This window comes from Rhinoderma darwinii, chromosome 10 (assembly GCF_050947455.1).
Source record: "Rhinoderma darwinii isolate aRhiDar2 chromosome 10, aRhiDar2.hap1, whole genome shotgun sequence".
Classification (NCBI taxonomy): domain Eukaryota; kingdom Metazoa; phylum Chordata; class Amphibia; order Anura; family Rhinodermatidae; genus Rhinoderma; species Rhinoderma darwinii.
Window position 1 is genome coordinate 6,114,582 of NC_134696.1, and position 24,986 is coordinate 6,139,567.

General features: G+C 47.1%; 1 protein-coding gene across 4 annotated transcripts in view; it reads left to right on the forward strand.

The window, feature by feature from the left end:
• Nucleotides 1-717: 717 nt before the first annotated feature.
• The window catches only part of GLB1L2 (galactosidase beta 1 like 2), a 40,808-nt gene continuing 16,539 nt past the window's right edge, over nt 718-24,986 (forward strand). For 2 of the 4 annotated variants that reach the window (XM_075839257.1, XM_075839256.1), the window contains exons 1-15: nt 719-1,087; nt 13,628-13,825; nt 14,623-14,691; nt 15,746-15,841; nt 16,510-16,618; nt 18,220-18,312; nt 18,614-18,695; nt 19,124-19,188; nt 20,231-20,315; nt 20,390-20,527; nt 21,773-21,853; nt 22,277-22,383; nt 22,717-22,863; nt 23,210-23,281; nt 24,457-24,535. In XM_075839257.1, coding sequence (XP_075695372.1) covers nt 939-1,087; nt 13,628-13,825; nt 14,623-14,691; nt 15,746-15,841; nt 16,510-16,618; nt 18,220-18,312; nt 18,614-18,695; nt 19,124-19,188; nt 20,231-20,315; nt 20,390-20,527; nt 21,773-21,853; nt 22,277-22,383; nt 22,717-22,863; nt 23,210-23,281; nt 24,457-24,535 — 1,570 coding nt within the window. In that variant the 5' untranslated portion in view covers nt 719-938. Of the gene's footprint in view, nt 1,088-13,627; nt 13,826-14,622; nt 14,692-15,745; nt 15,842-16,509; nt 16,619-18,219; nt 18,313-18,613; nt 18,696-19,123; nt 19,189-20,230; nt 20,316-20,389; nt 20,528-21,772; nt 21,854-22,276; nt 22,384-22,716; nt 22,864-23,209; nt 23,282-24,456; nt 24,536-24,986 lie in introns of all 4 variants that reach the window. The other 2 variants (XM_075839258.1, XM_075839255.1) reach the window with 2 other exon arrangements.

Here is a 24,986-nt window from a genome sequence, read left to right on the forward strand (position 1 = left end):
CAGGTCCTGGTGTCAGCCATGTTGTGTATTGTACAGTGCAGGGTGAGGGATAGGTCCTGGTGTCAGCCATGTTGTTGTGTATTGTACAGTGCAGGGTGGGGGACAGGTCCTTGTGTCAGCCATGTTGTTGTGTATTGTGTAGGGTGAGGGACAGGTCCTTGTGTCAGCCATGTTGTTGTGTATTGTACAGTGCAGGGTGAGGGACAGGTCCTGGTGTCAGCCATGTTGTGTATTGTGCAGGGTGAGGGACAGGTCCTGGTGTCAGCCATGTTGTTGTGTATTGTACAGTGCAGGGTGGGGGACAGGTCCTTGTGTCAGCCATGTTGTTGTGTATTGTGTAGGGTGAGGGACAGGTCCTTGTGTCAGCCATGTTGTTGTGTATTGTACAGTGCAGGGTGAGGGACAGGACCTTGTGTCAGCCATGTTGTTGTGTATTGTACAGTGCAGGGTGAGGGACAGGTCCTGGTGTCAGCCATGTTGTGTATTGTACAGTGTAGGGTGGGGGACAGGTCCTTGTGTCAGCCATGTTGTTGTGTATTGTACAGTGCAGGGTGGGAGACAGGTCCTTGTGTCAGCCATAATGTTGTGTATTGTGTAGGGTGAGGGACAGGTCCTTGTGTCAGCCATGTTGTTGTGTATTGTGTAGGGTGAGGGACAGGTCCTCGTGTCAGCCATGTTGTTGTGTATTGTGTAGGGTGAGGGACAGGTCCTGTTGTCAGCCATGTTGTTGTGTATTGTACAGTGTAGGGTGTGGGGCATCACGCTGGGTACATTATTTATATCCGCAGGCGGAATGTTTGGCACAGGTCCCTGAAGCTCATTTCCACCAATCAAAGCAGCGTTCTCTTCAGAAGAACCAATCACTGCCATCGCTTTGAGGGGGGCGGGAATAATGTATCCAATCAGCAGCGGCGTTGAGAGGACCGCTTGGAGTTGCCATGGTGACCAGGAAGTGGCGGTTAAAGGAGTTGCAGCAGCTGCTACTGGCCGAGCTGAGGGACAGAGAGAGCGGAGATATGAGGCGGGAGCAGCGCCGGAGGCTGACAGCTCTGTGCCTGCTGCTGCTGGCGGCCTTCCTGCTACTCAGGTAACGCTACTACCACCAGTACCTCTGTATGGGGCAATGCTAGGCGTTGTCGTTCTAAAGTCTCTGGGGGGACAATAATAATAACAAAATCGACCCTCCCCGTATGCAGTGCTATTATATTATGCAGTACTGTATTCACATGCATCATGACCCCCTCCCCCAGGACAGTCATTTGTTAACACTTTAAATCCCAGATTGCCCAAAAAAAAAAAAAATATCTCTGAACCCCATCTCTAGGTGTCCGTGCAGTGTGTGGCGCCCCTTCTATACAAGCTGCATGGATATAGTGGGGGCTGTCACACAGAACCTGCAAAAAATGCACGTTAAAGGGGGGCTCCAGCTCAAAATGGGGGCCGGAACGGTCAAGATTTACGATAAAAGGGCCCGTGGCCCCAGAAATGTACTTGAATCTCTTTTTGGTAAACAATGGAGAGCATGGACGTGATTACATGAGACAGCCCCCTCCCCTGAAAACAGCGGATTCATGGGGGGCTCCTAAGATTCGCATTACAGGGGGGACCCACCGTTCCAGTTTTCAAATCTGGACGACCCCATGAAATTTTCACCACGAGGTCCTGGTGATCTGGCACGTGCTGCCTGAAAGGGGTTAACACTGTTGTGTTTCTCTTCCTATCCAATATCTCTGCTGTCTGTCAGTGAATGGGAATATTACATACAGAGGCTGAAAACCTATACAGGGGTCCCTCAACATACAATTGTCCTCCCCGAAACCAATTAATATTGTATGTTGAGACCCTAACTTTATAAAAAACTGGTAATTTGTTCCAAAGCCCCCGAAATGTCAACCTAAGAACGAAGGAGCGACCAAAAACGACTGTAAAAATCTGTCGGCCAATCGCAGGTGTGCTGCCCTGGAAACATGCACACTGATTGGTCGGATGTACCATCCAGTCGCGTGCAATACTCCTTACAGCTGAGGGTTTGTTACATTGCATCCAGTCTAGTTTGTGGTTTCGTGACAGTTGCACATGTGGGAATGCTGAGCGTTGCACCGGCAGCTCTACAATAGAAGTGAGCGCCACATTTACTAGATATGAGGTGCAACTCGAAACACGTGGAAGCCGCCGCAGGTGATCGGGGTCCTCGTCTAGCAGCGGCTTTGTGTGTAGTCATCATTGTGCTGGGCTGCAGGTATTCCCGGTGGTGGTTGTAGTGTTCTGCACGCTCCGTGGTTTGCCGCACCTTGGCGACTCTTTGTTTGCTTTGTGTTCGTAACGTCGCCGCTCCCGTCATTCAGTTATAAGCGGTCAGGAGAGATTAATGCTGCGTGGAGAATCCGGTGTCGGCTGCGTGTTAATAGGATCCTTCAGTCACGGCATCGCGGAGGCAGTGCAACGAAATGACTGCGAGTGTGAAGTGCACGCTCCGCTCATTGTACTGCAGCAGTCCCTGATGCTGGGACTCCACAGGAGCTGCAGGGACTGTTCAAATGATTAACACCCCGTGCACACAACCATATTTTTCATCCATCCGTAAATTACGGATCCGTTGTCCTTTATAGTGAATTTACGTATATACGGTCAGTTTTGCATCCGTATTTATGGATCCACTAAAAAAAAAACAGGGAGGAATCTAGGGTAATCCCCTGGCGTTGTATAGCAACGCTTTCCCGCCCATAGACTTCTATGGAGAGTCTGTGCCGTAATTACGGTAAAAAAAAAAAGACTCGTTCTATCATTTCTACGGCACGGACACCCATCTGTGAAAATACGGGAAGGTGTCCGTACCTCATAGAAATGACTGGGTCCGTAATTACGGATGAAAGATACAGACGCGTGCATGGGGCTTTACAAAGCAGCAGAGATCCCTGCCTAATGGTCGTTCCCAAACTTTTTACCTTCGAGGGGCTGTTAAAACCCTGCGGCTGCGTGTGAATGTGACCTCACACTTAGCAGTCATGTGACCTAGTGTCCGCTGGATGTGACCTCACACTTAGCAGTCGTGTGACCTAGTGTCCGCTGGATGTGACATCACACTGGGCAGTCATGTGACTTAGTGTCTGCTGGATGTGACCTCACACTCGGCAGTCGTGTGACCTAGTGTCCGCTGGATGTGACCTCACACTGGGCAGTCGTGTGACTTAGTGTCCGCTGGATGTGACCTCACACTGGGCAGTCGTGTGACTTAGTGTCCGCTGGATGTGACATCACACTGGGCAGTCATGTGACTTAGTGTCCGCTGGATGTGACCTCACACTCGGCAGTCGTATGACCTAGTGTCTGCTGGATGTGACCTCACACTCGGCAGTCGTGTGACCTAGTGTCCGCTGGATGTGACCTCACACTGGGCAGTCGTGTGACTTAGTGTCCGCTGGATGTGACCTCACACTGGGCAGTCGTGTGACTTAGTGTCCGCTGGATGTGACCTCACACTCGGCAGTCGTGTGACTTAGTGTCCGCTGGATGTGACCTCACACTCGGCAGTCGTGTGACTTAGTGTCCGCTGGATGTGACCTCACACTCGGCAGTCGTGTGACCTAGTGTCCGCTGGATGTGACATCACACTGGGCAGTCGTGTGACCTAGTGTCCGCTGGATGTGACATCACACTGGGCAGTAGTGTGACCTAGTGTCCGCTGGATGTGACATCACACTGGGCAGTAGTATGACCTAGTGTCTGCTGGGTGTGACATCACACTCGGCAGTCGTGTGACCTAGTGTCCGCTGGATGTGACATCACACTGGGCAGTCGTGGGACCTAGTGTCCGCTGGATGTGACATCACACTGGGCAGTCGTGTGACATCACACTCGGCAGTCGTGTGACCTAGTGTCCGCTGGATGTGACATCACACTGGGCAGTAGTGTGATCTAGTGTCTGCTGGATGTGACATCACACTCGGCAGTCGTGTGACCTAGTGTCCGCTGGATGTGACATCACACTGGGCAGTCGTGTGACATCACACTCGGCAGTCGTGTGACCTAGTGTCCGCTGGATGTGACATCACATAAAGAATGCAGCTGCAGAGTTTTGCATGGGCAAAAAATTTCTGACCATCATTGTAAACATTTTGTTGTCTGCTCCTTACACAACCAGGGGCCCGGCTGTTATAAATACCCAGAATATATGGGAATGCTGGATGGATACGTGGCAAATTAATCCATGTATGTCCAGCTTAAAGGAGGTCTCTGCTTTGAACAATTGCTACTTGTTAGAAGGTCCCTTGATCAGCTGTAATCCATGGGCATTGTGTTCAGTTTCCCTGCAGCGCCACCACAGGAGAAATGAAGCATTACACAGTGTCTATTCATATCAATGTGTTGTCTGTTGAATACAGGACATGTCCTCCAGGGACGCACTATGTAACTTCTCTCCACTCTGCCCAAAAGATGAGGGTCCTGAACGGAGGCCCCCCCCCACTATTATCTCAGAATTCACGAATAGGGGGTATGACAATGTGTTTTTCCTAGACTGGACAATCCCTATAATGTATCCCGGCATTCTAGTTCTCACAGCTGAGTGTTTGTTACAATGTATCATGTTCAAACTTGGAGTCTAGACTGTTTAGCTCACAGAGGATACTCTTATAACAAGCTTTTCAACGATGAGCAAGACTAGGTCAGGACGAGTTATTAGTCTCTGACTGTAAACAAGAATGTTCCTATTCACTGACCGCAAGCAGAGATCTTGGAAAGGAATTAAAACCCAAAGTATTTAAGATATGTGGTTGCTTAGGAGAACACATCCAATCTCCCTCGCCCGTCATGGTGGATGTCGGATTTGAGGGGATTTACAGTCCAGCACAGATAGTCGCACGTCTTCCGCTGTTGGCTCTGTGTATGGGGTGGGGGCAGCACGTCCTGTACCCCTCCCTGTGATATTGAAGCGCAGGCTCCGGGGCCGCTCAGGACGCTGTAAACACTGAAGTGTCATTTAATGGCATGCAAATGTCCGAGGCTGAATTTGCATCTGGCTCATGTTTTACTGGATTTGTTTGTTTTATTATTTTTTTGTCTGATATTTGTCTCCATTAGGGGACAAAAAAATCGCAGCCCGATAGCGTCTATAGAGACGCAGCGCAGTTATCTGCTATACACCCTCTGCCCATCACACAGGGCGGGGGAGGGCAGTTATGGAGAAATCCACGATGAGACGTCTCCGATATCTCCAGCGATGCCCCATTCTTGCAAGTCCCGCTATGGGTGCAAGGAGCAGAATCGGAGAGGGGTGTTTAATAGAAACGGTTGTTGTCTATGGGGTTTTGTTTTACAACCCTTTATAGAGCGTCCCCGAAGCAGGGGAGGCAGGATAATACCATACATTAAAGGGAATGTGCCCCCATCATTTCTATCCGTGCCTATATTAGGAGTAATAATCCCCCCTCCCCCATTATTATTGTCAGGAGACGTCTCCGCACACACAGTAAATTTTTTACTTTTTGGGGGTGATTTCCGCAGAATTTGACCTCCTGTACTGTTATAATTCTACCTGAATGCTACATATGGTCTGATTATTAACTATTTCCTTATCACGGATCTCCAGGCCCCTCCCGCAATGGAGGCCCCTCCCCTAGTTTATAGTCATTCTGTCCTTACTATAATGTAATCAGCTCTCCGTGTACTGACGTCCTACTGAGCTGGTGCTTATAGAGAGCATGCAATGTAAACCAGCAGAGCTGCAGTGTAAAGCATGGGGGAGGGATAGAGCAGGCGGAGCTTGATGAGATAGAAGGTGGATTTCAGGCAGGCTACATCAGATTCTAATAGGCAGTGCACCTAAGCTTGAGTACCTCATCTTAGATTTATCCTATTTGGGCGGAGCTGCAGTGTAAAGCATGGGGGAGGAATAGAGCAGCAGCCTGAGCCTCGGATTAGACAGGAGGTGGAATTTCAGACTACCTCCGACTTCAATAGACAATGCGGCTAAGCCCGAGTCATAGATCATAGCTGCCAGAGGTGGTGACCCACAGAGAATTTATACCCCCCCCCCCCCAAAGATTATACTGATAGAAAAATCCATCAGACACTCAGAATAATAATAAATCTTACGACTTTCATACAGATTTTCTGCCGCATTCTGGGAGAGACCTGTGAGACTGTTCATCCTGATCTTCCTGGTTCATGAATAGAATGGCAGCACTACAGTGAAACATGACACAGAGGGAGATAAATCAGGGGAAGGAATGTAACTGTTGACTTATGTGCCTTTCATGGTCTATAGAAAGCTGGATGACCATCGCTGTCATGGCTTCCATTGTGTAGGAGACCAAGATAATTCCAAGACATTGAGTGAGAAATCAATACATGAAATCCACATAAAGGGGTTGTCCTTCATCTCCGGAGAAGGGCGCCTCAAGGTACCCCCTGAGATCAGCGGTTACCACTGGGGGGCGTGGTTAAAGCAGGGGATATCTTCATTAAGAGGACCCCTATTATCCCCAGAGTCTCCTCCATTGATCACCTCTATATGTCTATTACATTGATCCCCCATATAATGGAGACCGGCACTGGTTCTAATTCTATCCTATGGATATCCCATAAATATCCATGGCCGCAATATTACTTTAAATCATTTCATTGTTCTTTGCCTCTGGGGGGCATATTTCATATTGAATTGGTCTCTGTCAGACTGGGGGTGTCATTAGTTTTGCCGCTGCCGCCTCCCCCTCCAGGCACCTTATTTTATTAGTGGTTTCTCCAGAAAGCTGCACACGGTGCGAGCTCTGCTACATCCGTCATCCGTCCCTGCAGAGCTCGCACCTCCCTGGGGGACACACAGACTGATCCTTCCACCGGAGACGTTCAGACCTCCTGCTACCTCTATAATTACATCCCCGGGAATTCGTTTTTACCTTGTGATTGCTTCACTCACATCAGAGAACGCAGCTTTAAAGGCACAGGCACCGTTACCTCCCCTGCTGCAGTGGTTCCTGATATAAGGCTGTGTTCACACTATACAGTCTCTCTACATCCTCATACGTTGCAGCCGCAGATGCCGCATTGCTGACCGATCATATTCACGTTTCATTTGAGATCCTGTTTTTATTTAGTTACATTCACATACAATCCCACACATTGCGGTACTTCACCGGCTGTATCTCTGTTCATCCTGAGCCACCTGGTTCATGAATAGATACATTGAAATGCTAGATAATAGATTATATGGTGATCGCCGGCTGCAGGCTTGTTTGTAACTATGATGACCCATCCGTCGGGTTAGTGAAGAGACATCACAGAACAACAGCGTCCCTTTGTCTCCTGCTCCTTCTCATCTTTAGGGAAACGTCCCCACGAGGCTCCCGCCGGCGCTCATTATAACCACAGATCCAGCGCTCAAACCAATTGTGCAGCCTCTCTCGGAAACTTAATAATGACGGAGTAATGAATGAGCTGCAGTTATATATAAACCTCCCCGTATACTGTGATCGCCGTCACCCACACTGGGTATGAGTCACCCGAACCTCAACTCCAGAAATGTGCAATTACGAGGCAAAGAACAGAACAGGGCCGACCCTGCTTGCCCTGAAACCTGTCTCCAAACGTGACACGAGATCTTACAGCTCGACTCCGACTATAAGCGCTCTGCTTTTATAAGTCGCTTTGGATGTGAATGGAGAAGAAAAGATCTTACAAGATAAGTAAAGCGGTGTAATAGATCTAAACCATGGAGTAACTAGATATAACCCTGTGCTCCAGTTTTCGGCGACATGAGATCAATATAAAGAGATGACCCTTCACAAAGTAGTAACTCCGCACAAATATCAGACATCATCTCTGTACAAAGTCTCCTGGTCTGAGCCAATGAGAATGAGAGATGTACAAACCTCTTAAAGGGTGGCTAAACGTTTGACAAACTTCTGACATGTCATAGTGAGATATAATAGTGACATGTCAGAAGTTTGGATTGGTGTGGGTCCGAGCACAGAGACCCCCACCAATCTCTAGAACGAAGCAGCTGAAGTTCTTGTGTGAGCGCTCATCTGCTTCGTGTCTGTTGGGCTTTTTACGGAAATAAATGTATCGGTGTACGGGCTCAATACAAAGTCTATGAGCCCGTCCTCCGATACATTGGCATTCCGGAAAAAGCCGAACAGACACGAAGAGGCTGAACGGTCACGCGAAACCTTCAGCTGCTTCGTTCTAGCGATTGGTGGGGTTCTCAGTGCTCGGACCCACACCAATCCAAACTTCTGACATGTCACTATTATATCTCACTATGACATGTCAGAAGTTTGTCAAACATTTAGTTACCCTTTAAGGAGGCCATAACCTTCAGATACTCCGATCCAGCCTGCCGTCAATATCCGAAGGCTACGTGCCAATCTGTCTCTCACCCCAATGGGGAATGGGGGGGGGGGGCAATACATTAGGACGTCCGTTCACACGTAGTGTAAATACTGCGGATTTTCCGAAATGGCTTTCAATGTGGGAAAATGGGCAGCATAGTACAGTAGCAGCAAAGTGGATGAGATTTTAACAAGTCTACCGTAAATGATGAGCAGGGGGAAAAAACGCTCAAAAATTGATGTGCGTTTTTTTAAAAATCCGCAGCATGTCAATTGTGTTCGCGTAAACGCTGCTTATTGGTTGCAGGATTTCCCCATTGAATTCAATGGGGAGGTAAAACCCGCAACAAATAGCAGATGCTGCAGGTTTTTTTGCGTCAATCGCTGCGATTCTGCCGCAAGAAAATCACAACTCAAAAGTAAAACAAAATCTTATACTTACCCAGAAGTCGGTGTTTATTCGTCCAGGCCGGCCTCCTGGGATGACGTTTCATCCCATGTGACCACTGCAGCCAATCACTGCAAACGTCATCCAAGGGCGTCCGGACGCGTCTCCTTTTTTTTTTCGTTCTGTTTGTCTTTGCAGTTTTCCGCAGCGGACATTCTGGCCGAAAAACAGCACCACAAATTGGTGCGTTTTTTTGGCCAGTATTCCCTACGGCGCACAGGGCGGGTATGCTGTGTGCTTTTACACAGCATATCCGCCCTGTGTGAACATACCCTAAGGATGAGGGGACACAGTTCACATGCAACCGAACAACCATTTAAGAGCTGCATAAAATTGCAGTATGACCTGCAGCCACCTTGAAAAACGCATCAAATTGCAGTAAAAACGAATGCGGTTTTCGGATGCATTTTTTTTTTATGCAGCTTTAACTGCAACTCAACAGGGATGTCTGAAGACACCATAACAGAGCTGTAGCGGGGTAGTCAATGGTGTTCCCCAGCTAGAGAGTCACAGGGGCCCTAATGGGGCTCTTCGGGGCCCTGCTTGTGGATCCCCAGAACTTGTCGCTGTCGGTCTCCTGGCATCTAATTCCGGGCTTACACTCTTATCACTACCACGAGGCTCCAGGGTTGAACACTTCGCAGATGCCGACCACCAACATCAACCATTACTGGGCCATGGGGGGGTTTCATCCAGAATCTGAATGTCCTATAAATCCGTATTATGTCTGAGACCGCAGGGAAAGAGCACTCCCTGCTCCATCTGTGTGTCATAGCAGTTCCAGCAGCTCTGTGGTCCTCGCATTCTATTCGTGAACACAGAAGACCGTGAATATAAGGGGTTAATTGATTCTCATCTTTGTCGCATGTGTGATGAGCGGGGCTCCCGGGAGGGATGTGTAATACGTGTTTATGTTGTGTGATATCCTGTAAATGGAAAACTCGCCTCGTTAATAATGGTTTTTACACTCGGCCGCTGTGTACGCAAATCTCCCCCCCCCCCCTCCCATTGTCCCCTCCTTTCCAAAATAATCCCAAAAAGTACCATATAAATATTTAAATTCCTCACCATTTGCAAGATCTCTGCTTGCTGGCAGTAAATGAAAGCATTATTATTTATATCCTGAGGCTACAGACCTAAGACCCCATGAACACAACCGTAGATTTCATCCATCCACGGATCCGTAGTCCTTTATAATCATCCGCATTTACGGAACGGTGTCTGTAAATATGGCCCGTATTGCATCCATAATGTATCCGTATTTACAGTTCCACAAAAAGCAGAATAACACTGATGTGCAACATCTGAAAACCTGGCGTCGCTTCCGTAATTATGGACGGCTACGGGTGCACATGTAGCCGTCCGTAATTACGGAAACGACCATAGACTTCTATGAAGAGTCCGTGACATAATTACGGACAAAAAAAAGGACACGTTCTATAATTTCTACGACACTGACACCCATATGTAAAAATACGGAAAGATGTCCGTAGCCCATAAAAATGAATGGGTCCGTAATTACGGATGAGAGACACGGACGTGTGCATGGGGCCCCACGCTTCTCACAGCTGCGTTCGTTACAATGGTATCCGGTCTAGGCGATCCTGGACTTATTGGCAGAGCATCACGAGTATTTTCATTGCTCCAGCGCATATATAAGAGGCACATCGTACTCCTGTTTGGAAATGTCAATGCGTTGGCCGCACGCGGAGTGGTTAACGTCTGTCCGCACCGGGGCTGAGCCTCATTATCTGATCATCCGTTATGACACGGTGACAAGAGGTCTTCTTTATTTTCATTTGTAGAATTGACCTGAATCTTGGAGGCGTTTTTACTTGAACACGGGTTTTGCAAACCAGACAACCCCTTTAAGTCTCCTATTCTGAGTTAATAGAGGAGGGTCCCCTGTTCAGGACTCCCCTTCTTGTAGCTGTTATTGGCTTTTGCTTCTAGAACACTCTGGAGGACCCAGCACACGTGCACTGTGTAATACTTCACTTCCCCTGTGGTGGCGCTGCAGGGAAATGAAACACTTGTTGCCATTATTCCACACAGATCACCGCTGATCACTGGGGGTCCCAACAGCCAGACACCACGTGATCATCTTATTGCCGGGGGCCCTTCTTCTAACAAAGAGGGATCGTTCAAACCACAAAACCCCTTTGATGTGAAGCTGTAACTGATGGGCGCACCGTGACCTACGGGAAATGTACATACGTAGCCATCAGTATTCATTGCACCCAGTCTCTGCTGGTGGGTGGCTGATGGTTTCTACCTGTATACAGTATAGTGTATATACGCTGTCCGGCTTCTGTATCAGGTCAGGTTGCCTTCATCAGTGGTCTGTAGCCTTTAGCTGTCAGAGCATGCTGGGAGTTGTAGTTTTGCTACAGGTTGCAGACTACTCGCCCACACAGGACAGATGAGGTCCTGCTCTCGTCAGTCCTCGGCGGGCAGCGCTGGTTAATGACCCCCCCGGGCTGCCTGTTATGACCCCGTGAGGGCTCGTTTACTGTTCTGCAGCTGAAACGTGATGATCGTTAAAGATATTCTAATTAGTTTATTTAGAAGCTGCTCTACGCCTGTCATGCAAAATACTTCTCTGTGCCCGGAGCTCCGCCTGAGTGTATCCGATGAGGCTGGACACCGACAAGGACATGCAGTATATAGTATATACTGGGATTATATAGGATCTACTCATTACAGTCTCCTCCGCCGTCTCTGCAGCAGTTTTCTCATAGCCTTCTTTTTCCCCACAGATAGTTTTAGTTGCTTATAGTTTATAATTATTCTGGGGATCTGCACTCCATGCAGTGAGCTGTGCCAATCTGAAAAAGCAGAGCTGCAGTGTAAAGCATGAGGGATGGGCAAAGCTGCACCCTGAGCCTCTGAAAGTGGTATAGCTATAGTCGTTGCATTTGCGACTGGGCCCATAGTTCCCCCTCACCGCTCTATTGCTGATTGGGCGTTTTAGTTCTGCGTCACCCGGCTGAAAGTCAGTGGTAGAGCCGCGGCTGGTGGCCTTGAATAGACATTCTGTGTGAATATGGGAGACCTGTGAAGTCAGTGACGTGTTCTGTCCACCCCGCCGGTAATCACTTGACCTGCCCACTGTGGAGGGTCCGGCTACAGGAAGCCCTGACCACCTCCTCGACGCCCTGACCCGCAGCACAACGTCAGAGCTCCAGAGTTACAACCGAGGAGGGCTCAGGAGCAGGTGACTATCTTTACCTGTAGCATAAAGCCTCGGCCCTGGGCTCCTGAGCGGTATTCTCCTGAGAAATGCGGGTTATGTGCAGGGGACGCTATGCCGGTGTCTAAGGAACTGTACAGAAATCCACAAGCTGAATACTGAGAGTAGTAGTAGCGGCGGCAGCAGTACCACCGCTAGTATTCTGCTTGCTGGCACTGCTTGTCTCTAAGGCCTCCCACACACACGAGCGTGTTCGGTCTGTGATATACGTTCCGTATGTCGGCCGTATTTACCGGGCCGAACACAGTGCGGGGAGTCGGGCTCCTACCATCATAGTTATGTACGATGCTAGGTGTCACTGCCTCTCCGCGGGAAAACTGTCCTGTACTGAAAACATGATTACTGTACGGGACTGTTGTCCGGCAGCGAGGCAGGGACTCCTAGCATCGTACATAACTATGATGCTAGGAGCCCGGATCCCTGCAGTGTGTTCGGCCCGGTAAATACGGCCGACATACGGACCGAACACGCTCGTAGGCAAGCTGAACTTTTGCACCAGGGTCCATGAGCCTTTAGCTGCGCCCCCGGCTCCTGGTGGGACAGGAGGTGGATTTTTGATTACTTCAGAACCTAACAAACCGCGCGGCTACGCTGGAGTCCCTGATCCTTCCCTCGTGTCTGGTTCAACAATTTATCATCTTGAATATTATGGATTGTACCAGAATCAACAATTATCACCTCTCCACAGGATTGTCTGATGGCTGGGGCCCCTCTAATTGCAAAAATGGGGGTCCCAAACCCCCTTTCTCCTCCCTGCAGTAAGCATGTGCCCGTCGCTCCGTTCAATGACTATGGAACTGGCGGAATGACGGTCCTTTTAATCCGGCATGAATGTGACCCGTTCAATTCTGAATTATCAGTCGCACAAAATGATGTCCGTTATTATACCTGTAAGTCTCTCAAGACATCCGATTTAATACTGATAGGACATGCAGACAATCTAATGTGTATGGGGGGCTCCCGACTGACCCCCAGATATCAGGGGAAATAAGCGGTGGGCATTTTGGCTTTACCCATACCCAATCTTTTGTCCTGCCAGGAAATGAGACGCTGGCAGAAGTTTGTGGCAGTGACTTGTCTCCTCCCATTGAAATAAAAATTGTAATCCAGATTATCCTTCAATGCCGGACTGTCAGATGCCGGATTAAAGGAATTTTACTATGTATAGATTCTGTGTAGGTGTCTGAAAAAAATTCTGTTAACCTATTCATGGCTGGAAGGACCCTGAAGACTATGGACAGTCTACCCTGGCAGGTCTCACAGCCTTGGACATTGATCTCCAAGATAAGAGAGAGGAGCAGTGCAGAGTTCTTCTGTATCTGCACCTTGTTCCTTCTCTCAAGTCCCAGGCCGGTGAAGAGTCTCCGGATACAGTAAGGTGAGAGAGAGCGCTCCTTGCGTATTGTGTCCGGACCTCTGCTTTTATTATTGATTGACTGGACATAACCACAGCAGCACAGAGTATTTCAGGAGAGGAGGTGAGAGGCAGTGACCTGTGATGGTGTTGGCTAGTACAGGGCTACCAGTCATATATCTGTGATTTTTCTACCTGTCGTACATGGACCTGACCTGTAACTGGTTTCTCCTCCCCCACAGGCATCGTCTCCCGGATTCCTTCTCTGTCAGGATGTGGAGCCGACAGAAAGGTCTGCAGGCGGAGAATGGACAATTCTTAATGGAGGGCGAGCCGCTGAGGATTCTGGGAGGTTCTATGCACTATTTCCGAATCCCCAAAGAATACTGGAAGGATCGCATGATGAAGATGAAGGCCTGCGGGCTGAACACGCTCACGACGTACGTACCACGAGTCCGTAAATAAGTGGGTACACCCCGACCGCTCAGACGCAGCCAATGACAGGCATGCGAGGTGTCACCGGTCACTGCCCAGTCTCTCAGCGTCATTCTGTATAGTATTTATTTTCTTGTTGTAACGTCTCTTTTGCCGTCTCGGTTTGGACATTTCCTGTCCACTTCAAATCAAGGTCCAATCTACTCCAGAACCCTCCGTGTTTTTTTTTTTTATATTCTGCTTTTAACAACGTTTTACTTTAAATCTACATAAACCGTTGAGTAGGAGTGTAAATATTACAGGTTTTGTATCGCTATTTGAGTTCTTTTATATTTTTCTCTCCGTTCACATCCAGAGCTGATATTAGAATTCTGCCGGTTGCTCTTGGAAACAGTCAGCAGCTTAGCTCCACCCTGCTGTCAGTCATGTGATCGGCTGAGCTCTCCCACAATGCACTGCTCTCTTAGTATGAAGCCAGCAGACTGTTGAATGAAGCTTTGGTTGTGAATGGAGGAAACGTCAAGTAGCTCCGGATTCGATGAAACAAAAAAAAATCGATGTAAAACGACTTTGTAGATTCTAACAGTGATCATTGTCGCTCAAATGTGAAGTTTTACTTGGTAATGTGCCAACATCGCCTCCACCCCTGGGACATCCACCGGCAGGTCGGGGCCACTACGATCACCCTGACAGTAGGAGATGTCCCCTCCGCCATTACAGCCGCTCCGAGACACGAAAGCCACGCAAGTTATCTCATGTGATGATGTAGCAGATCTGTGACCTCTCCCTTCATGTGTCCTAGGTATGTACCGTGGAATCTACACGAGCCGCAAAGGGGCAAGTTTGATTTCTCTGGAAACCTGGACCTCGGGTAATGCCATATTTTCTGTACATTTCATCTTTGGCGCAGCCGTCTAAAATGTACATTACTGATAAAACCATGTCTCATCTGTAGTTACTATTGCTCCCTGTTATCAGCCATTTCAGCCTGGGCAGACACTGACTGTATAAGTCAGGTGAATACTGTCTATTGTTCCCTGTTATCTGGCATTTCAGGCTGACCGGGGCAGGTGAATACCATCTATTGCTCCCTGCTATCAGCCATCTCATGCTGGGGGCGTTACACTACAAGGACCTCATGGTTACTTTTCCGCGTATATTCACATAGTGTGGACCGCACGTTTTCACGACAACCGCAGCAAAATAAGGCAATTTGTGAATTGACCATAAAGCGGTATCCAGACAATGTGGTAGAGGTGCAGTTCTAACCCTATAAACATAAAAACCTGCATCACAAAAAAACGCATGCATATTTACAACTATTTACTGCTCGTTTCTACCGTAACTGCATAGAAAACCGCACCAAATCGCAATAAAACCACATGCGTTTTTTTGATGCAGACTTTTTATAGGGTTATGACTGCAACTTAACCGCAGCGTCTGAATATGGCCTACGGGTGTATTCACACGTTGAGGTGCGGTCAAATCCGCATTGAAAAACCGCATCCAAAATCTGCATGCGTATTTACAGCTATTTGCTGCATTTTTCGATGCGGTTGTGGTAAAGTAACTGCATCAAATTGTGGTAAAAGCGCAAGCACTTTTCGGATGCGTTTTTGTTTTTTTTACCGCCCCTAAAACCGCAATGTCTGAATACAGCCTTACACCCCCGCTGCCTGCTTCATGTAACACGCTCAATCCAAACCGGCCGGAAATTCTGATTTTTCTTCTACTCTATACACGTTCTGGTCCTATAATAAATACATCAGGGTTATTTCAGGTTGCAGCGACTTGAGTCTGTTTCCTGCTCTGTCTCTTCCTCAGCGCTCTCCGTTGTGTGGGGGGTGTTTTTTTTCCAGGAAAGATTTCATATTTGTTTCCTCCTAAAGATCAATCAATAAACCAATTTCCTCTGCCTCCTGCAGGACGTATTTGGACATAGCCGCTGAAGTGGGATTATGGGTGATTTTCCGTCCGGGACCCTATATCTGTTCAGAATGGGATCTCGGGGGGCTGCCAAGGTGAGTTCATGCACAGAGACTGCAAAATTGCCTCTTACCTCTTATCAGCAGTGAGGTCTATGCCGACAGCCACGTGACTGCCCCCCAGAGGATTCCTCCCTCCCGGGGTGGTTGTGTGCGTTCTATTACCTTGTTTTATTGTCTCATAAGTCTGTTTATCACCGCGGCACTGACCGCGCCAGATATTGCGGTGCAACAGGAGGGTAAAGTTGAGCTCAAACGTTCCGATGTGACCACTACATACGTTTTCCCTGCCTCAGTCACGCTCCAGTACAAGGGAATTGTAAAAGTCGCATGACTGTCCAATCCCGTGTATTCAAGTGAGGCGGGTGAAAGTCCAGACAAAGTTGCAGCAAAACGCATCCGTGCAACACAGCGACAAGTCCTGCAACTTTCTAATATACTTTTGTTTCAATTCCTCACCATTTTTAGGATCGTTGCTTGCTGTCAGTGATTGGAAACATTCTTGTTTACATGCACAGACCTAATAGTTACAGCTGAGGGTTTACTATAATTTGATTTGGTCTAGACGTTCTCTGTGAGCAGCAGCACAAACCTGATCGTTTGGACTCCAGGCAGATACATCAGACCTGCACGGTGTCTCCTCTGTCACACATAGACCCAGGCCTTATGTCTCACAGCTCTGTCACACTGTCTCTATCTCACAGCTGGCTACTACGGGACAAGGATATGCAGCTGCGAACAACCTACAAAGGCTTCGCTGAGGCTACCGGGTCTTACTTTGATCAACTCCTCCCCAAAGTGGTCAGACATCAGGTGAGGTCAATGGCTGAGAGCACATTCATTGCTTTATGAAGCCTCCACGCAGTAAATAGAAGTCAGTAGAATGTTGTTGGGCTCCCCCTAGTGGTGGCTGCCGGCAACCAGAATGTTATTTTAAATCTATGCCGGGGATTTGGAGCATCAGAAAAACAAAGCGCTGATTCTATGGTAAAAGTGGCCATAGACCTAAAGAAGATGTGATAGGCTTTAAGGTCTCATTCACATGACAGATCCGTCCAAAAATACCGAAAACAATAGCGCAGTATGCTTGCATGAAGGAAACCATTAAAGTCCATGGGTACCATCGGGCACCGATGGTGTCCGTTGTGCAACTGAACCTTCTGACAGAGCAGAACAATGATGCAGATGTGAACGAGGCAACTGTTGTCTGTGGTGTATTGTACTAAACGACCGGGTCTGACTGATGCCAATCTGCTCCATTTTTCCAGAACACCCATTGTCCCTGTTTTTTAACGTTCTTCATCCCATCGTCATTAGTGGTAAACAGTTGTAGCATTTTCCATGAGGGAACCTGTTGATGGTCAACACTTGTCAGATCAGGGGGAGCGGGTGAATATTTACATCTATGACCCAACTTTAGTGGGACACCAGCTATAGAATCCGCTCTTTGTAGGTTGGGGGTTGTCGGGGTAAATTGACACGCGGCAGATTTGATGCAGGTGTTTTCGCAATTGTCATCTGAATGGGGCTTGTAGAAATCCAGGCACCTGCTGCAGAAATAATCATATTTACATGTGGCCGAATATTCCAAGCAGAGAAGAGCAGCAGAGTCCAGGCGTCCGGATTCAGGGCCGCCAACGAGTCATTGAGTAGAAGATAAAATGCAGGAATACATCGGGCGCTACCACCATCGTGTATAGGATGATAAAATAGACCGGTGTATCTGATGAAGAGGTCGGATCGGCCTCCAAACGCGTTTTGCGTTCAAGTGAATGTCTATTTTATATTCCTCTACATGATGGCGGCGGATTCCTGCCTTTTACCTTTTTTGAATGATCCGTTTGCAAGTATGGAATGGATTTTTCAGCAACAAATCTTCCGCGTGTGAACATTATCCTAAGGCCTTATTTACACAAACGTGTCAGTTTTGCGCGGGCAAAAAACGCATTTTGCGCGCGCAAAAGCTCTGTGTGCCATCTGTATATGGTGCGCGGCTGTGTGATTTTCGCGCAGCCGGCATCATTATGACACTCTTTTTATGTTTACAAACTTAAAAGCAGAAGGTGCTTTTCTGTTTTCATTCATTCTTTTTACTACTGTTGCGCGAATCATGCGCGGCACCCGGAAGTGCTTCCGTGTGCCGAGCGAGATTTGCACGCACCCATTGACCTCAATGGGTGCGTGCTGCGCGAAACACGGGCAAGTATAGGACAAGTCGTGAGTTTTACGCAGCGGACATACGCTGCGTGAAAATCACTGACAGTCTGAACGGCCCCATTCACTAACATAGGTCCGTGCGAAGCGCGTGAAAATCACCCGCGGACGTATAACCCGTTCGTGTGAATAAGCCCTTACTGAGACACTGAATGTTTTCTTGAGCTTTGGAATTTAAAACATGTCTGTTATCGCTGCAGTATTCCAGAGGAGGCGCTATAATCGCAGTGCAAGTAGAGAATGAGTACGGTTCTTATGCCAAGGATGCCAACTACATGGAGTTCATAAAGACTGTAAGTGCTCCTCATGTTCCTGTCCAGCTGCTGTATGTGAGGTGATGATTATGGGTGATCGGTGTGGAGCGTCTGTGACTTACTCATCATTCCTTATGTGGATATGGACCCCAGGGATGGGGGGAGTGGCGGATTAACCCTTTCTGTTTTTGCATAGACCAGTCCTATAATTCCTGCCCTGTGTTAATGTATTCAGAATAGCGGCACTATTTCCATATAGTAATTATTGGGGCACTAATAAAACAGAAATTGGTGGCGACCAGTTCCCTTTTATAACAACATTACTGCTCTGTCGCTCCAGGCTCTGCTACGTCGCGGGATGGTGGAAATGTTATTGACCTCCGATAACAAAGATGGGATCAGCTCTGGCAGTATGGAAGGAGGTAGGACCACCGCAGTCATCACCGACCAGATGTTATTTAAGACACATTTAATATTTTGGCGATATTTGGTCACACTAAAAATCACGAGAAACTGCGACCATTGAAGAGACTCTTATGTTGATCTATGGTTGACGAGCGTCTCAGTCGGAATTCATGTGGTTGTCAAACATTGAAGTCACGCAATGGTCGAGGTAATTTGTGATTCTTATGTTTTTGGGGATTATTTTTTTATTTTCTCATCCAAAAGTCGCCATGGAGCCCTAGCCGTAAAGCCTATAAAAAAAAACAAAAACATATTAGACTTTGTAACCGGAGGTAATAGCAGATTAGGGATGATGGGAGTTGTAGTTTTGGAGATGACCGGTGTCGATGCGTTAACCTTTGTTGACCCTTAATCCCGGGATTTACGTTGCTTTTCTCTTGCACAGTCCTGGCCACCATTAATTTCCAGAAGATTGAGCCAATCCTCTTCACGTATCTAGAATCCATTCAGGTAAGGCATACGTTTTACCCAGGGATGGTTTGTCTGAAATGCTGTTTGCCTACAGAACCGAGGCCTCACCCCTATCAATGACCGCAAATAGTCTATGGAAAATATACAAATATTCCACAAACGTTGCAGTGAAGCCGTATCCGTACAATGGCCCGGACTACAGAGCGTTTACAGGTGTGAGATCTGACAACAGCAAGCCAGGGTTAACAGCACTGCCGATTACTCAGTGATTGTATAACAACGTATGTATTATTCTAGTATAAAACGATCATCATTTATACATAAATCCGATCACACAGCGATCAGTGACATCTAATGCTATGTGGATGGATTCTGAAAGAGCCAGTGACCCTGTATACATGATGGTAGATTTAAACCACTCCCTATCTATAAACTATATTACCCTGCTGGGGGGGGGAAACATATTTGACCCTTCACTGTCGAAATCTCTTGCGGACGTCCTTTAAAAAATGATAAATTGGTGGATCCATTACAAGATCGATGCGTCCCATCAATCATGGCACCTGTAAAAACACAAGCCATGGTACCAGTGTGAACAGAGCCTTACTTTAGTTTTCATTGTTATTTCCCTTGGTGCAGATATTTGGATTTCTATTAAAACCTAAGTAGGCGGAGCTATCTGTCTAATAATATTGAACTATACTTCCTATGATGCTATGTTGTAACCTTATAGGCTGTAAATAAGGGTGAAGGTTCTGGTCCGTCTGACACATGATGGACAAATAAACATTCGGTCACTGATACCATATCAGAGGTTCAATCTAGTATGTCTCTGCACAGTGAGAGCGATAGAAGGGGCATAATTCTAACGCTGTGACTGGCTGCCAGGCAGAGTTCAGAGAGGGAGGAGGAGGAGTCTCTCTCAGGTGACAGGGAAATTGGCTCTGTGAGATTTAATATGGCTGACGACGATCCGTATCAGACAGCTACTTCCTGTCCCAGAACATGAAGCAGGAGAAGATTTGTGCTTAGAAGAGGGAATATGTTCATCTCAATAAATATCATGGCGGTTCTTTTGCAGGGTAACAAGCCGGTGATGGTGATGGAGTATTGGACAGGATGGTTTGATCACTGGGGAGGGGATCATCACGTATTTGATGTTGACCGTAAGTAATTAGTTACCAGGAACCAATCGTTGATCTGTTTTTGGGTTCACTTATTTCTTTTTATATCTTTTCAGAGATGGTTTCGACTGTATCCGAAGTTCTCACTAAAGGAGCCTCGATTAACCTCTACATGTTTCACGGAGGCACCAACTTTGGGTTCATGAATGGAGCTCTTCACTTCCATGAATATCGCTCAGATGTCACCAGTTATGGTAAGGATCCGGCTCAGGGAGGTCATCACATTCCCAGCAAATGTCAAGTGCCGCCATCATTCTAGTTTTTTTGCATAGATCAGTGGTACATGTAAATATATGGCACTTTGTAATATGTCTTATTAGGGTTTAGTTTCCACTTCCCAGGAGGGGGGGGGGGGGGTGCGCAGCTGCAGTTTCTCTCGGTGTCTGTGAGACTGCATGGTAAAGGAAGGGGGAGAAAAAATTGTCTCATCTGACCTTGGGACTTGAATATACATGTGCATCTGTCTAAGGAGTGATTGTGATTTTGTGGTGATGGGTACGCTTTAAAGGGAATGTGTCGCTAGAAATTTTTACATTTTTTTTCAGTTAAACTATTAGTATTTGAGTGATTACACATTGTTTTAATTTTTTCACAAGTCAGGAAATATTATTAATTAATTCTAATTCATAACATTTCCATCTGCTGGGCACTAGAGGGAGCAGTTCCCAAAATTGCAGCATGGTCACTGTGGTAAAGCAACCTCATTGATTTATGCTGCAAATTTTGGGTTGCCACTCTCTCTAGTGTCCTCACACAATCCTCACTCCCTTATTCTGGCTAGTGCCAGGAGAAGGAAGGGTTTGAATCTTCAAACCTCCTACACTGTGTGCCGCCATTTTCTGATTGACTGCACAATGTAGGATTAGATACAGGGCTCAGCAGACCGTATCACACAAACATACTACACACATCACATCATCACACATACACACACATCATCATAATACACAAATTACCTGCCGCCTCTGCTGGTCTACGCTCCTATTCCTTGCACCTGAACATATGGCCGGAAGCCGTCATCTTACTGTCCGGCTTCCGGTCCACATGAAAATGGCGCCGGATTTCGCTCTGCGAACGAGCTTAGTTTTGGTCTGTGTGGGAGCGGCGCATGTGTCGTTCCCACACAGACGGCGTACACCATAGTGAATGGAACGGCTCTCGTTCGCATTCTCTATGGGGTTATATGTGCCGTATTCCATCTCTGTATGTGTCATTAATCGACACATACAGAGATGACAAAAAAATGTCAGCCCCCATAGAGAAGTAAAAGTAAGAACAAAGTAAAAAGTAGAATACGAGAATATAAATAAATACAATTTTTGTTTTTATATTTTATTAAAAGCAATGATAAAAATAAAAAAAAAATCATGATGCCTTCCCTTTAAGGGTTAAATCTTGATACGATGTCATTCTATATTATAATTTTTGTGTCTGTTTAGATTATGACGCCCCGCTGACCGAGGCCGGGGATTACACCTCCAAATATTTCAAACTTCGAGAGTTATTCAGCAAACGCTATAGTAAGTACGGCCTCCTGCCATGGAAGTAGCTTGTAGTTCTACCTGTTCTCCAGAGTGTCCTGAGAGAGGCCGTGTTCACACATCGCGGTCAAATCCTGTCTTTTTGGCTGCAATTTTGCGGCAAAAAACTCATATTGACCGCAAGGTGTGAACACACCCTAGAGCTGGACTATAATGTATGAGGCTTGCCGTCCTGTCTTCCTACCCATGGGAATGTTGCATTATATATGATTTTGGCATAAATCCGTCCATAGAAGGAAGTTTCGAGCTTGTCATATAACCTTTACCATTGACTCTCGTTTGGGGTGCCGCTCCAGGGACAGAGGGGAGGGGGTGGGCGGGGGTCACATGATCAGTCTTGTGCTGTAGTCATACACAGCTCACATAAACATTTCAGACTCCGTTTTTCCTATTATCTCCCAGCTGAACCTCTTCCTCCATCCCCCGCACTGTTCCCAAAGACCGCGTATGGAGCCGTGGCGCTGAAACGCAGTCTGTCCTTGTGGGAGACTTTACAGCTGACAGGAGAGGTAGGAGAATATGTAGGATATATTGTATTCTGTTTTATGGATGTATGATAACGATACTCTACAGGATAATGATTATCACACAACGTGTGTATACAGCTCCTATGCAGACCTATGTGTCCCCACGGTTACAAACAAACCCTATGTAGTCCGTTCCTGTAGTCATGTGTTACTTCATCCACTCACTTGCAAATCTACTGCCTGTAGGACTTGTGTAGGTATCTGCATAGGAGCTGTATACATAAAACTTTTAACCAAGACTGTTTGCCTTTAGGGGAGATGATGGATCTCCCCTAAAGACCACAGGATGTAATTTTTTGACTATTTTGTCTGCAGCCGTTCAAATCTGAGTTTCCGGTGAATATGGAGAATCTCCCTGTAAACGATGGAAACGGCCAGTCCTACGGCTACACCCTGTACGAGACCGTTATATACGGCGGAGGAAAGTTCAAGACTAAAGGAAATGTTCGCGACTGCGCTCAGGTGGGGACTGATCTACACTGACTTTACATGTTAACGTTGTGATGACCCTACAAAGAATCTACTGTAAAATGACGTTTATCCCACATCCAATAGTCTGAAATCTTTGTTAATCTGATGCCAGATTTGCTGGGATATAGTCCCAACACTGGACACCTCAATCAGCTTTTTTGGCATTCGCGCAGCCATTAGAGGCCATGGGCGGTATTTTGGCGCCATCTGGGGGTCAGTTGCATTAGCACGAGTTCTGCACGTGAGCCGGGTCAGTGGGGTCTCTGACGGGACACGGGTAGGTGAACTTTATTGTACTGTTGAGATGTTCTTTGACTATCGGACTCTTGTCTCGCAGGTTTTTGTCAGCAGTCAGTCTGTCGGTTTTGTGGATTATAAAAAGCAAGAGCTGGACATTGCCGAGGTTCCGGTAAGTAACTGCATCCTACATGGCTGTGTGTGTAGGACCAAGAATAGAAGGAGAGCGGTCCATCTGAAGCTGTGAGAACATGGAAGGCCGCACCGGACCTTAGGTCCAGATCTCTGTCCACTTGTAGCGAAGCCTTTATAGATCGATGCGGCTTCGTTTACACGGGTCAGGGGTCGTTGTCAGGGGTTACTGTACAGTTATGTTCCTTACACCAGGTTTATTACATGCAAATATCCTGTAACTTACTGTGTAGGTCTCTCACCATTTTAATGTCTCTGCTCACTGTCCGTGAATGAAATCATTTTATTTTACATCCAGAGGCTGAAAACCTGTCTTGACCTAGTCCTGCTCACGCAGGGGCATGGCCTGTTTAAATATTGACCTCTGATACACCCTGTATCAAGCTGCAATCCGGTGTCAGTTAGGCTTCGTTCACATCTGCGTTAGGGTCCCGTTCTGGCGTTCCGTCTGAGCTTCCCGCCAAGACGGAACCCTGACTGAAACAAATGGAAACCATAGCCTTCCGTTTGCATCACCATTGATTTCAATGGTGACGGATCCGGTGCAAATGGTTTCCGTTTGTCATCATTGTGCAAGTGTCCCTTCGTTTTAGCGGAATCAACACCGTAGTCGACTGCGCTATTCATTCCATCATGACGGAACCCTTAAACAACAGGGACAAACGGAAACCATTTGAAAAGGATCCGTCACCATTGAAATCAATGGAGATGCAAACAGAAGGCTATGGTTTCCGTTTGTTTCAGTCAGGGTTCCGTTCATGGGCTCCCAACACAGATGTGAACAAAGGCTAACTTACGTCCTTGTGGTCCTCTATACGCTAGAACGGAAGCCACAATGCAGATGTGATCAGAGCCGATTTTCATTCTTATTTGCAGAAAGCGAATCACGGGGGTGGGGGGGGGATTTCATTTTTCTACGACCCTTTTCTATATTTAATTTATTGAGACGTGCGCTTCTTAATAAATTCGGAGCATTTCAGCTCAACTTCTTTATATTAAGACTCTCGTGTGAAACACCCGTCCTGATAAATCCCCCCCCCCCCCAATGTCTATTAGAAAGTTGCAGAACTTTGACTTGTATAATTACGCTTTATTTACATAAAATCGGGACACCCCTTTATCTCAGCGCTTCATGTGGTTCACCGTCTGTTCCAGGGTTACAGAAAGCTGCGAATATTAGTGGAAAACTGCGGACGAGTTAACTATGGAGCCAGAATAAATGATCAGCGCAAAGGTATCAATATATATATATCTATCACATCTATCAAAAACCACTGGGGGGGTGATTATCTGTCATATAATTGATTTGTGTGGTGGGGGGTTCTGATGAAGCGGTGGAGATACTTGCTCCATCATCAGATGTCTTGGGACTACAAGTTTCAGCTATAAGGTTCAGCACGGCCCTGCAGTTCCACATACTGTAGAGGAGTTAATGAAGGTGAATATACCGACCGTCCTCTGATACATACAATAATCTACTAATCGCCACATTTTTATATCATACATTAACCCCTTAAAGGGTTTGTCCCACAACAACACTGTATCACCTACCACTCTGGGACCCCCACCGATCAAGAGAAGTGGGGTCCCGAATCCCCTTATGAACAGAGCAGCGGGTCACGCACGCGCCCTGCCGATCCAATCATTCTCTATGGGACTGCCGGAGATTGCCAAGATGTACCCCG